The sequence below is a fragment of the Anguilla rostrata genome, chromosome 8, assembly GCF_018555375.3.
Source record: "Anguilla rostrata isolate EN2019 chromosome 8, ASM1855537v3, whole genome shotgun sequence".
Classification (NCBI taxonomy): domain Eukaryota; kingdom Metazoa; phylum Chordata; class Actinopteri; order Anguilliformes; family Anguillidae; genus Anguilla; species Anguilla rostrata.
Window position 1 is genome coordinate 43,320,718 of NC_057940.1, and position 14,456 is coordinate 43,335,173.

The 14,456-nt window shown below is 40.5% G+C and overlaps 1 protein-coding gene and 1 long non-coding RNA gene across 2 annotated transcripts in view; one reads left to right on the top strand and one right to left on the bottom strand.

Moving 5' to 3' along the window:
* Window positions 1–60: 60 nt before the first annotated feature.
* mrs2 (magnesium transporter MRS2) lies at window positions 61–8,792 on the top strand. The gene is made up of 11 exons (XM_064348405.1): window positions 61–727; window positions 983–1,056; window positions 1,206–1,242; window positions 2,246–2,358; window positions 2,798–2,971; window positions 3,520–3,650; window positions 5,118–5,234; window positions 5,771–5,923; window positions 6,595–6,712; window positions 7,652–7,765; window positions 7,878–8,792. The coding sequence occupies exons 1-11, from the start codon at window positions 511–513 to the stop codon at window positions 7,947–7,949; spliced, it is 1,320 nt and encodes a 439-aa protein (XP_064204475.1). The 5' UTR covers window positions 61–510; the 3' UTR covers window positions 7,950–8,792.
* The window catches only part of LOC135261793 (uncharacterized), a 499,003-nt gene continuing 491,739 nt past the window's right edge, over window positions 7,193–14,456 (bottom strand). Inside the window, exon 2 of the long non-coding RNA XR_010332030.1 lies at window positions 7,193–12,550. This is a non-coding gene — a long non-coding RNA (uncharacterized LOC135261793). The remainder of the gene's footprint in view (window positions 12,551–14,456) is intronic.

A 14,456-nucleotide genomic window follows, 5' to 3' on the forward strand; every position in this document is an offset into this window, starting at 1 on the left:
TCCGTGTTGTAGCCGAAATGCATTGTGGTACACAACGTTGTCAAATCAGAAGCTCCGCTTGAGCGCTGAGTGTTACTTGGCAGTTAGCTAACTGTTATTATCTGTACTTAATTGACAGAAGACTTTTTGTGCATAACCCAATGATTAGCGCGTTGTTTACATGCAGCAACAATGAACGTGGGATTGGGATGTGAACATGTACTCATTGCATTATGTTGTTGTGCGAAGTCTTAGCTCCCACAGCTTTCCTCTGTCGAGGAAGTTGAAGCAAGCTAGCTAGTTACTAGCCAACTGCCTGCTAGGTCAAGCAACTTCTACGACTTTCGCCGCTTCACTAACATAATAATGGGAAATTACACGATATTTATCTAATTGCCTTTCCGCTCTTGCATCCAGCGAGTATGCCACAGGATCACTTCAAAGTTACCAAAATTGTTTTTGGAAGACGTCGCTATTATTGCTTTTTGTTCATTGAAGCTGAGTTTTAAGACTGACTACAAATAAAACGAAATGGAGGTCTGCTTCAGGCTGCTGTCTCAATGTGGTCTATGGAGCACACTGGAACGAAAACCCGGGATGTTCCCTGCCCTTTTTTCTCATTGTTTGACTTGTGGACATGTGCGTAGGTCAAGTCATTTTGTCCGTCGGCCTCCTTTGCATCATTCCTGGGAAAGATCAGCTACGGGTGGTTACCAGGGCTTGCTGTCGCAAAGGTCAAGTAGGAGCTGTACGTGCTGTTTTTGCTATTCATATTAAAATGTTCATAGAGGATTTGCTATGGGTCTGCAGATATTTTATCCAGAAGGCACGTGTCAGCTGTACTCCATTCTGTAACTTCATTATGTAGCTAAGTTGTACCTCTTGATTCATACATTATGGGTCTCCTCAGAAATGACTTCGAAGCTGTAATTCAGTCATGGCTAATCGTTCGTGAAGTTAACTAGTCGTGTTTTGAATTGCGTCTGATTTCTTTTTCATGTAGCATCTTTCCGTCGCCACAGAGTAACAGAGACCTCACAAGCAGCACTTTCTAGTGTGGTACCAGTATTTGTAGTGGTAAGATACACAGCTAATTTCCTACTTAAATTCAACCATTTATTTTTCATGTAATATAACTCTCAAGACAATATTGAGGTTTTTTGAAGGTTTTTTAAAAGATGCATATTGAAAGGTTGGTGTGTATAACCTGTTTGTTTGCTGCACAGATGAAATTTGACAAGGAAGGAACCGTGACCTCTTTTGGTAAGTGTTGCTTTCTGTAAGCAAATATGCAAAATTAATTATATACCATATCATTCACCGTAGCTGCAGAGGTACACTGCCTGGCCAAAAAAAAGTAGCCGTTTGGATTTCTTTGGACAGTGCCCTCTATACAAGCCTGTGGAGGTAGTGTTATGATCTGGGGTTTCTTCAACTGGTCAGGTCTAGGCTCAGCAACGTTATGCGGCAATAAAATTAAGTCAGCTGAGTACCTGAATGTACTGAATGACCAGGTTTTCCCATCAATGGATTTTTTCTTCCCTGACGGCATGGGCATATTCCAGGACGACAATGCCATGATTCATCATGCTCAAATTATGAAAGAGTGGTTCTGGGAGCATGAGGAATCATTTTCACACACAAATTAGCCACCACGGAGTCCTGACCTTAACCCCATTGAAAGTCTTTGGGATGTGCTGGAGAAGACTTTACGGAGTGGTTCGACTCCCGTCGTCAATACAAGATCTCGGCCAAAAATTAATTCTGGGTGGAAATAAATGTTGTGACGTTGCATTAGGTTGTCGAAACAATGCCACGACGAATGCGCAAAGGCGGTCAAAGCTAAAGGCGGTCCAACGGAATATTAGAGTGTGCAACTTTTTTTTGGCCAGGCAGTGTATTTGCAGTGCTAACAGTGGTATGCCTGTGCCCATCATTACATTACATTACAGGCATTTAGCAGACGCTCTTATCCAGAGGTGACTTACACAACTTTTTGCTTAACATTTACATTACATCCATTTATACAGCTTGATATATACTGAAGCAACACAGTGCCTTGCTCATGGGTACAATGGCAGTGTACCCATGAGCAAGGAATCAAACCTGTAATCTGTAGGTTACAAAACCAGTTCCTTACCCATTACACTCCAGTACCCCCCCCCCCCCCACCTCATTACGCGTTGATGAATCATTTAACAGCTAGTCTTTTGTATGATGTGCAGGCAGCTCAGTGTCTAAGATTGACCGACTGCTCTTTCTCTAGAGAGAAAGAAGACAGAGCTGTACCAGGAGTTGTGTCTGCAGCCTCGAGACTTGAGGTTCCAGCACGTCACCAGCATCATGGCTAGGAACAACTGTATCATTGTCCGTATGGAGGTATAGGTCATTTTCACTTTGATATTACAGACTGGGGAGTTTAGAAGTCATAAGTGGCTCAGTCAGTAGAAGTGCCTTGCACAGTGAAGGCTGGACCCTGTAGTCAGGGGTTTAAACCTTGTCCTCTGTTGTGTCATCAGCTGACTAAGATGACTGGCAGAAGGGCCCAACAACACGCCAGTTGCCTGTCATCCTCATGTGTCATATCTGTTCTGCACTACTGCCCAGGCTGTAGGGTGTAAGATAGTCACTAGTTGGAGGACCACATGCACTTCAGCTGAAGGGCTTCTGATATGCAGCTGGCATAATGGTAACTGGAGAGGCACAATAGGAAATTCCAAATTGGTGTGTGTGTGTGTGTGATAGTGTTGGGGGGTGGTAGCAGGGTAGCAGGTTGGCAAATGCAAAGTGAAACATAATTGTTGTGTGCACTCCACAGTCTCTGAAAGCGGTGGTGACTCCACAGTGCCTGCTGGTCCTGGATTTCCGCGGTATGGGGCTGGAGCGCTGGCTGGTGCGGGAACTCGGGCCTCAGCTGGCTGGGGATGGAGCCCTGGCCACCTACTCACTGCCCTTTGAGTTCAGAGCCATAGAAGCTATCCTGCAACACAGGGTCAGGACCTGTCCCTCTGTCTCGCAGTCCCTCTGCTCCTAACCCAATGACAGCAAAATCCCCAGGCCTCAAGCCATAGAAATTAATTGTTTATAGTAGTGCGGGTTTCCACAGTAGTGGCAATAGGTTTCCTAATGTCAAATACAAACTTTAACTTACAAAGTTTATTTAAAGTAATTAAATTTTACAATGATTTCTAAACATTATATTCTAAAGCTATTATAATGTATGGATATGTGTCACAATTCCGTTACAAAAGTGATTATACAAAGGCACAGTCTTGGTTTCTGTCCAAATTTCAGATTCTGGACCGGTCCATGTGAAAGTGACCAGTCTATTAGCTGAGAAGAATTTCTGACATAACAATAGTGCTGATGCTAGTGCAGTGAGTGGCAGTGATGTTGTCCAGTGGCATAGGTTTTGGGGTGAATGCACAGTAAATAGTGATGCTAGATGTCATCCAGTAGTGGTGGTTCTGGAGGAGTGCTCAGTTTGTGGTGATGGTAAAAGCTCTTACTCAGGTATGTGGTGTGCACATGTCTCTGCAGGTGAACACACTGCAGGCCAGGCTGAACGAGGTACAGCCTCAGATCCTGGACACACTTGAGTCTCTGGTTGACCCCAAGCTTCTGTCTGCAGACCGCAGTAAACTGCACATACTTCTGCAGAACAGCAAGAGGTGAGTGGACTCCCGCTTTCTGTCTGCCCATTCATCACATCTTAGCCAGGGAGTCAAATAACACACAGGGCTTGAAACACACATCTTTAATGATTCACAGCCTCTGTTATGTACTGTTAATGCTCGATTTTAGAACAGTGCAAAATATTCAGCAGCCCTTTCTAAGTAACTTTAAGATCTGAGTAACTTTAACTTTCCTCTGCAGCTCTGAATAATTTGCTTATAATTAGGGCCTGTTGTAAATCCTGGCTTGCTTTAACCTGTGGATTCCTCCTCTCAGCACTACGAGACTGTGCAGTACCTTTTCAAGCTTCTTTTTAAACAGGCATCCCATTGTAATACATTAATCGTCTCAAGTAACCATCTCCCACAAGTGAAGCTTCTAAACTTGTGGATGAAATTAAAAGTATACATGTGTTGACAATACCACGTTTCTATTCAATAGTAGGGACAGAGAATGTAACAAATTAAAGTCGAGAGGAATAATCGAGAGGAAAAATGTCTGTTTAATTTAGGAAAAGTCCTAAAATCCTTGCTGCGTTGAGAAATATACACAGCAGTGCTTTTTGAGAAAAGTGAATTCACTTTTCATTAAAAGGACTATGGGTAAAAATGCAGTTTTTCTCATTGTGCCAAGGGCATAGCACTGATAAACGTGCCTTTGATAAATCATGGATAATGTTATACCGGCTCTGTAAGAGGATACTTCCAAAACTTTGTTAAACTCCAGTTTTTTGCTTTTGATATTTGTGGACTATGACATCTTGGTCTGTTTTACTTGGTTGGATATGGTCTAATGATAAATTTCAGGTTTTGCTAAATAAACTATAAAAATAAGTAACCATTGGTGTGCAGTAAAGCCAATGGATATTATTGCATGCTGTCCCTAATAATTATTTTAATGTTTGTGTACCCATGTTGTCGTATGTTGACACTTTCCTCTGCTGACTAGCTTTTTCTTATTGATCATTGATGGCTAGCTTTCCAACTTACCTGATAATTGTGTGCCTACAGTGACACCATGTGGAAAAGGGTTGTAACACCAGTCACACATCCCTCAGGTCACATGATCAGGGATTTCTGTTGGCCTTGCCATAATGTCATAAAGATATGGTGCCACTGCAAATTTAGAATGACAAGACCTTCTCCTAGTGTGTGTTACTCCTTACACTGAAGCAAAAGAACAAACTCGCCCCAGCATGGAAATTAAATGGTGTCAGAGCTATAAGGTGTCAACGAAATGCATCATTTTCCCTTTATCAGTACAATTAGGTGGGGAGATAGTTTAATGTGTGCAGCTCATTAAACAGAAGGACGGTAACTAACCAAACAGTCTCTTAATAAGAAGAATAAGCATTTGATTGTTTTTAGCCATGGTTTATGAGTTTGGTATTATTGATGTATCATCCTTTGAGTGGTATATACCGTAGGTCTCATACTTGTAACTGTGATGTGCATTTTTCTCAGCCTATCGGAGCTGGAGACAGACATCAAAGTCTTCAGAGAGTCTCTGCTGAAAATCCTGGACGAGGAAGAGCTTGTTGATGAGCTATGTCTCACTAAATGGACAGACCCGCAAGTGTTGTATGTGACATTCCTCATGCCCATCTTTAGTAAAACATGTCTAGATACACGTGAAGCTTTTACAGTCAAGAGCTGTATGCAGACACATTGTTTACTGACTTTTTGATGATGCCAAAGCCAATAAATGTGATTAACAACAAAAGAAAATGAACCCGTACCTACTGCAGGGGACAGATCAGTATTTTGGGCGTGCCTTCACACATCTCACTAGGCAACTGTATATGAGGTGACTGACACCAGCACATCAAACACGTTTTTCAGACTTGGGGAAAATCTCAGGGTGCTACTCAAATTTTATGCTTTTATGTTTATATTTAGATTAAAGTTTAGATGAGTATAATTGTATTTTGAACAAACCTCACAATATACCCAAATGAAAGAAATAAGTAAATGTGTTTCAGTGGTTTTCCTATGGTTGGCAGTTGGTCTGACTAGCTTTATGCATTACTGTGTGTGTGTGTGTCTCTGTGTGTCTGGGTGTGTTGTGTCTGTGTGCGTGTCTCTATGTGTCTGTTTGTCTGTGTGTGTGGAGGCAGTGAGGAGAGCAGCCTGGGAATAGATCATGCAGAGGAGATGGAGCTGCTGTTGGAGAACTACTACATGCAGGCGGAGGACCTGGGCAATAAGACACGAGAGCTTAAGGGCCTCATTGATGACTCTGAGAGTGTCATCTTCATCAACCTGGACAGGTACGCACAAATACATTTCGGTCTCTGACTGCTCAGCTACTCATCACTGGTAGGTAAAATGTGGGATGCAGCCATTTCCAATGGATGATCAGCAGACTGGATGCAAGGTCACCTCTGTAAAGCTGTCAGTTTGTGTATTCAGTGGCAAAAGGTCATGTGCTCATTTAATACACTGAAACTCAATTTTCGTTCTGTAAATTGAGTCCATTGCATCGGTGGTTTTTAAACTGTCCTGGGGGACCCCTGTGTGTGCTGGTTTTCATTCCAACCTCAACTGCAATCCTAGAATTTACACAAGCTGGTCACTTTTCATGAGCAGACGCTTTTCATGTTTTACATTATGCCAGACATTGCTGTGCAAGCCATGAAGAATACAAGTCCCATATTCACATTGTGCTTATTGTGCTGTATTACAAATGGTGACAAAAAAGAAGTATTTTTTCTCTGATTAAAGACTGAGGTGAATCAAAAGGTTCATAATTGGTGAAAGTGTGGACACTTGGCCACAACCATATGTTCAACAACCTTAATTGTGCAAGAGATGTAACAAAAACCAGCTAATACATGGGTCCACCAGCACTGAGTTTGCGAAACACTGATTTACATTGTGTTAATGGCCAATAATCGTTGTGGAATAATGTCTTTACTCCTCTGTGACATTTCCCATTAAGCCACCGGAATGTGATGATGCGGCTGAATTTGCAGCTCACCATGGGAACCTTCTCCGTCTCTCTCTTCGGCCTGATGGGTGTGGCCTTTGGGATGAACCTGGAGTCCTCATTTGAAGAGGTGAAATGATTGCTGTATGTCACTGTGACAAGAAGGAAGCATGATGATGCAATCATTAAAAAAAGGCTCAAAGAGCATCAGGGAATCTGTGATTGAGTTACAGTCTGAAGAGTTGGGTCTTCTCTGTGTTGGAGGACCAAGGACTGAACACTGGGGAGAGGTTATCATAGGTTCACTGTGTAGTCCGCTATTTCAAAACTTCACCCCATGCAACCCTATAGGGACCAGTTGTTAAAGTAGGAAGCAAGTCAGTTGAGAGCTCTGATGTAGATCCCCAAAGTAGTCAGGGAAGACAACAGGAATTGGTCATCAACCATGTCACAATCTCCAGAGAACACACAAAGTTTGAAAGTTACAGGGTTTCCCCCCGTTCCCTGCCATACCTGATATAATTAGTTGCTGGCTGGGAAATTATCTGAAATACAAAATACACATCAAGATTTTTGTCTGCTCCATGTATCAATTTTACATAAAATTAAATTTGGTATTCTTTATTAAGTATTTATTTCTCCCGACCACTCCCATACAATCCTGAGGTTTTTTCAATACATATTTTGTCTGATTTGAAATGTGTCATTCCAGTTATTGACATTAATTTGAATAGGTGTTTGGTTTATGTGTAGTGGATACTTCCCTCTGTGATAATTTATGGTTATTCTAACTATTTTCAGGCCTCTTACATTCACTTTACAGTAATTGGTTTTGAGAGTGTTAATCCCAATTCAGCATCCTCAAACTGGAATCACGGCATCACTCTTTGTTTATTCCAGTTTGTGATAGCACACCGCTGTAAAAATATCTTTTGAGAAGACCCATGCTAATCACCCATGGTAATCACCCATGGTCATCTCTAAGAGTTCTGACTGACAGGACAGCATGGGGCTTCTGCGTTGAGGAAAGCTTTGAGCGACTCCTGTGCCTGTGTGATTGTGTTGACAGGACCCGCGCGTGTTCTGGCTGGTGACGGGCTTCATGTTCCTGGGAAGCGGCCTGATCTGGAGGCGCCTGCTCTCCTTCCTGGGTCGGCACCTGGAGCCGTCCTCGCCACCCCCGGTACCACACCTCCCTCGCCAGTGTCCCGTCTCTTTTTTGCAGCTTTGCTGTGGTCTGTCCTGCGTTGGGCAGTGGTTCTGACTGCTTTCTCCTCTCTCCTGTGTGGCTGTAGATCCCGTCCGTGTGGAAGAAGGGTCCGATGAACAGCCTGAGGGCACTGGAAAGTAAGAGTGGTGGGAGATGAGGGCATAACCCCCCCAATCAGTAACAAGCCTGTGTAACTAGCGTCAAGTAGGACTCCCTGCTACCACCTGCATTTGCACATATCAAGCGAAATCTGCCATTGAAAGTTGTGTTTTAACTGTGTTAAAGAAATTAATTATTTTTACATTAATTAATAATAGTTTAGTATGTGTATGATACTACGTACTTCCTATTACATGCTAGTTTTTGTCATCTGTAGCACAAGTATTTATTATGAATTGTTTTATTGTACAAAATAGAACAATATAAAATTAGTATAAAATATAAAATGGATCAAACATTGTACAAAACGTTATGTACAGTACCTGCTGATTCATTAAAGTCCTGTAATTATGTATATTACTGTGGATTGAAGGGGAAGGGACTATAGTCTGCAGGAGTCCTCAATCCTGGTCCTGGACAGCCTCAGCAATCAAAGCAGCTGATTACACAATAACTCTCCTCAGGTGGCTGATGGGGTTAATGTTAAAGCTAAACCTATGAGAGACTGTGGCTCTGCAGGAGGAGAGTTGGTGATTTCTGATATAGTGCCTTTTCTGATCTATTCTGAGCCTAAATGTGACAGGGTTTCCCACAATTGATGCAATTCCTTTTCACAGTGACAGCAGGTATGTTCAAACGCTCATTCTTGCACTCTGCTTAGGAAGGTCTCACATAACAGAAATGTATTTAGCGAGTCTATGCTACAGCATATTATTTGAAATACCTCTTGGTTTATGAGGAGAGAAATGCTTTCTGTCTGATATTGTAGCAGTACCTCTTAATGTGTGGAAATTAATTATAAGGGTTTATAATAAAATCTTGAGGAGTCTCTGTGAAACAACCTGTTAATGTGGCAAAATTTATTTTCGCTTTGTCTGTGGATTCATGAATAAAAAATGTTTTATTTCATTTTGTGTTTTAGAGCTAAATCAGCGAGTATAAAAAATATACAGGACACCCATTTTTCTGAAATGGCCACTCAAGGACATTTGCATGATACTGAAAGACTGGGACTGATGCACTGGCCGGATAAATCACCTGCCAGCCATGAATTTAGTTCTTAGGAAGTTTTAATATGAGCCCAGGAGAAGACAGCCAGTGCAGCGCTCTGCTCAGGATGCTAACTGGCTCAGATGTTACAGGGAGTTTTCATAGGAAGTCTGTAAACTGATAGTACTCTATTTTCATAACATAACATAATGATGAGAACAGGCCATTCAGCCCAACAAAGCTCGCCATTTTCCTCACTAAATTATTGCTCTGATTACCGACAGACTAGATAGTATCTCACACTGTATCAAGCCTGGTCTTGAAAATCCCCAGAGTTTCTGCCTCTACTACATGACCTGGCAGGCTATCCCACATATTGACTATTCTCTGCATGTAAAAACTAATGTCTGTGTGGAATTTGCCTTTTGCTAATTTACATTTATGTCCCCTCATTCTACTAACAGAACTATTACTCTGGCCAGTCAGGGGAGCATTGAACAATATTGCAACAGATATATATAACATATTGGGTTATAATTTAATATAACTTTGAATTTAAAATACCTCATATCTTCATGTGAAAGATTGGATGTTTTTAGAACAGTGTGAACGGCAAAAAACACATTGAGTTGCATTCTTTTCAGTTCATCTGCATGGGGAAATAAATCTGGTGTAATCATGTGACTTCCATGTTTGTGGATACTCAAATTGGAATTGCTCAGTCCATGCATGCATGTAGCATGCTGGTGTATGCAAATTGGGTGGGATATGCCCGTGATTAGGACTGGATTGGTTCAGGAGGGTAACAGGAGTGCCACCAGCTAAGTGATTTTTATGCCACAGGTTAATTTCTTCATAGTTCTGCATTGGCAGTACTGTTGGGTTGCTTTAAAAAACGAACTGAGCGTTATGGCCTGCAGTCTGAATGCAGCCTTAGTAGTGTGTTAAGTTGCCATGTTAGCATTCTGTTGAACTGCATGAATGATGTATTAACTATATAACTAAAATGTTTGTTTTAAGCACATAGGTAAAAAAGTAGAAAAATGAATGGCTTATATTTTATAAATTCAGATTTCTGAAAGCTAGTTTGACCTCTCAGTTTGGTTGATTTACTTTTTTCTGAGGTCTTCTCTCCATGTGTTGACACTGGAAACCAAGCCATAAATTCCTTGAGCACAACAGTTTCAGGATTTATTTATTTATTTATTTATTTATTTATTTATTTATTTATTTAAAAGGGACAACACACTATAATCAACATTTCCGCAGTTGCGTCAAATGGTACAGTGCCAGAGTTAGCTCAAGAGCTCATTTTCATCTGTAGTCCCTGTAGCAGGTGAGAGATGTTAATAGTAAGTTACATTTTTGGTATAAAAAGTGATATAGGAAAGAAGAAAAAAATCAAACATAGTAAATTTACAAATTTGAGAGCAGCATTGATTTGCTTTTGGCCATAACTTCAGTTTATGTGTGAAAGTGCGGTAGTTGTTGCCTGATCTGATGTCTGTACGTAAGTGGGATGATCTGACAGAAAAGGGGGATTGGCTAAATTTGCTTTTTCTATATGGTACATCAAAGTCTTTCCTCTTTGTTGCTTGTGTGGTTCTTTCAGTGTATGACTTGTACTTTACAAACTGACTAAGTGGAGGAGGGGCCAAACCTTGAAGGATCTTAAAAGTAAGGCAGGCGTCATCATATTTTATTAAATTGTTGAAGTTTAATAGATTATATTTTCTTATTATGTCACAGTGATGGTGTGTGTTGGGTTTTCTGTCTAAGACTTTGAGTGTTTGTTTGAATAAAACCTCTATTGATAGTAGAGCAGTTATTCCAGTGTGTCCAGCTTGTAAGGCAGTATGAGATATGAGAGACGATCATGGAGTGCATATAAAGCGTAGCAGCACCAGTGGACAGACAATCGAATGTGTTTGAAATGACATAGATTGAATTTGACTGTGTTGGCAGCCTTTCTTATGTGTTTTTTAAATGAGAGGTTGGAGTCTAAAATGATACCCAAGTATTTAAAATCAGATACATGTAGAAGTTTTTCCCCATCCACATACACATTGGTTTCAGTCATAGTCAGGATTTATGGGTGAAAGGAAAATGATTCCAACTGAAAATATAAGCTAAAAAAGAATTGGGAACACATGCAACCTGTGTACCCTATTCTTTGCAATACCCTCAGTGTGCTTCCTAGATCGGGGTTACTTTAGCGAAAACGTTAACGGAGCATACAATTTGGCACTTTAAAAACCACGACTCAAGCTTTTACAAAAAACCCAGAAAAAGAGTAAAGACTTCTGTCACGTGTATCACTACTTTTTCTCCCAAATCTTTTATGATCAAAAACATAATTATGAAGCATTGGCATCTTCTCACAACAGATCCTGTTCTTGTCTCTCAATTCAAGGATCCCCCCCCTTTTCGTTCACAAAAGGGCGCCCAATTTGCGCAATAAGCTCGTCCGTGCCAGTCTTAGTACCGGCCCCACGCAGTCAGGCCTAGTACCCCTTAGGGATGGGAACTACCCATGTGGAAACTGTGCCCATTGTCACAACACTTCGAAGACCTATGATTTTAGTCATCCCCAGTCTGGGAAACGTTTTCTGATTAAAGGTGTCCTTACATGCAACACCAAAAATGTGATCTATACCATAAGATGCCCGTGTGATCTAATTTATGTAGGAAAAACATCAAGATGTCTAAAACAAAGAATCAGTGAGCACAAAAGTACTATCAGACGAAAAGACCCTGATTACCCTGTCGCCATTCATTTTAATAAACGTGCCCACAATGTTGCCTCCCTTAGCTTCCTCGGCATCGAAAGGGTTAATGCGCCTGCTAGAGGCGGTAACATTGAGGAATTACTATTGCAGAGAGAACTCTAGTGGATCCATACTTTAGACAGTTACAATAGGCGTCTTAATGAAGAATTTGACATGCAAGTATTGCTGTAATTGCCTTTCTATTTATCCTTAATTTTTCTATTTGTATATATTTCTTCAGGTTCGCCGTGTTCCTGTTTTTATGACGGTATTTCCTGATGTATGGTACAGGTTCACTCAGACCTCAACACCATCTTTTCTTTTTTTGTCGACACCTGGATTTTAGGCTTTTTTACTCTTTACTTTATCGTGCTATTAAATGCACTATTGTATTACAGAGTTTGTATGTTTATCTACAATTAATGTTGATGTAAACTGTCTTCCAGAGGTTCTCCTAGAAGGTTAATATCCCCACCCTCCTGTTAAAACATTTTCTATCATGCATTATCCTTTGCTGTTCATGACAATTACTCTGTGATGTTGTTTATCATCTAATTAATACACCTATTACCTTTGTGACGTTGTTAATTGTTAAACCATCCAGTACGCCTCTAACTTTGTTAATTGTTTGACAACGCCTATAACGTCATGTGATGAGCTAATTGCCTGATAGCCTACAGGTGTCGTACCTCCTCCTTTGTATTCCACAGCACTTAAAATGTGCTTCTTTTTGTGTTCTTGATATGCCCTGACGAAGGCCTTGTACCGAAAGCTTGTCATTAAAAAACACATTCTTTGCAATACCCTCAGTGTGCCCTCAGCCTTTTACTGCATTGTACGGCTCTATGTTTGCACCTGAGCAGCTGTTGGATGTGCGGACGATTCTTCTACTACTGCAAAAATGGTTAAATTGATAGATATTGTTATATACCCCAAAACAAAAAAAGAACCAAAATATAGCCTGGCTGCGTGGGAGTTGAGACATATAAACTCATGTACATTAATAATTCAAGCTTCGAGAGCTTTCAAATTTGACATGCTAGCAGTCAGAAAGTTGCTTAACCTAATAGAAAAACCTGGATGTGAATATCTTGATGCATGTAGGAAATAGACTTATGAACACATACCTAAAATAAGCAGAAATGTAAAAAATGAATGTCTATTCAGAATGTTCTCATTTACTTTGTAACTCTGCCATGGATTGTCATAGAAACACAGATTAGGGCTTGTTGAGAAGGTGTGGTTGTACTGAATCCAACAATACAGCAATGTGAAAATGTAGCGTGCATAGTCAGGGAGTTACATCACTAAATGTATGAGGTGTCCCAAACAAAAGAAAACGAAACATTGACATAATGAAGTCTCCAGTCTAACACCCATTATTATCATTATCGGGTGAGAAGAATATTGACAAATTCAACTCAAGCAGAAGTAATGATACTACAGAGAAAATTCACTTGAGTAAAAGTCAATGAAATGTCCCAAAAAAAAAAAAAAGAAATAGATATGAAGTCTGCAGTCTTCATAGAATGCACGCAAATCCAACTAAAGTATAAGTTATTGTTACGGCCAGCTCTTTAAGTCGCAACAACTGAGTCCACGACAGTGTATACAAAAGACATTTATTTGTATAAGTTATAAACTAAAATGCAAACAACAAACGAAAACCCACAAAGTTCACCAAACAGAAAGATCCCCACACAAACTGCAAACCACACAGCCCCAAAGAAGAATCCTTCAGCCTCATACTACTTTATTTATTTTTATTTTTCCATAGATTGCGTTGTTGCCGTTCTCGTTGTTAGTGTTAATCAGTTTAACCACCAGGGTCCAGGTTGAACTATGCGGTTGTTCCCTGTACTTGGACCGGTACTTCTCTCTAGGGGTTTCGTCATACTTGTTCCTGGTTATGGTTATACACTTTGTTGTACGTCGCTCTGGATAAGAGCGTCTGCCAAATGCCTGTAATGTAATGTAATGTACTGGGCTTATATTGGGCCACAGGCAGGTGGAGGCAATCAGGCAATTAGGTAATTACCTCCACCTGCACTACCCAGACAAGCAGAGGCAGGGGACGTAACACCCCCAACCATAAGGCAAAAAAAAACTATAAGGTTCATTGGTCCTTTTTTTCATACAAACAAAACTGCAAAAAAAAAAAAAATAATAATAATACTGGTGGCATGACCTAATGTCCAAATATATACATGTCTCAGTATAAGCTCCTTTGGAGTTACTTTAAGTGTTTTGCTTTAGACCACTGTAGTAGTTGTAGAGGTTGCCAGAAATTTCTGTAAATATCTGAAGGATCCTTCATAGTACGCAAAAACTGAGCCAATTCAAACCATTGAAAGTGAAATATTAAAACCTCAAAAAAGCATATTTTGAAGTGACTTGCTTTGACTTCCTCTGTGCAAGCCAGAGCTGATATGCAGCAGCCAACAGCACGTGCTTCACGAGGAGAGCACATCCTTATCTGCATTCTCCCGCATCAACAGTGAAAGATCTGATCACAGCATTGCAGTGTGATCATGACTGGGCAAAATTGTCTAGAAAAGGCATTGAAAAATACAATTAGATGTCTAATATACTTGTTTGTGTAGTGCAACAATTAATGTGCTTAATTTTCATGATTTTCTTCATTATGCATTTCTTGTATTTCTTTGTTTAAATGTTTTTAAATGCACTGCAAACACTTTCATATATTGTAAGTCATTATGTCCCCACCACAACTCTGGTTTGATACT

What these genes read in the sequence shown, in the direction of transcription:
- mrs2 (XM_064348405.1), top strand. Translation starts at nt 511, where the DNA reads ATGGAGGTCTGCTTCAGGCTGCTGTCTCAATGTGGTCTATGGAGCACA. An exon ending in AGGAACCGTGACCTCTTTTG is followed by an intron (nt 1,243 to 2,245) that starts GTAAGTGTTGCT and finishes CTCTTTCTCTAG; the next exon opens with AGAGAAAGAAGACAGAGCTG. An exon ending in CTTCTGCAGAACAGCAAGAG is followed by an intron (nt 3,651 to 5,117) that starts GTGAGTGGACTC and finishes CATTTTTCTCAG; the next exon opens with CCTATCGGAGCTGGAGACAG.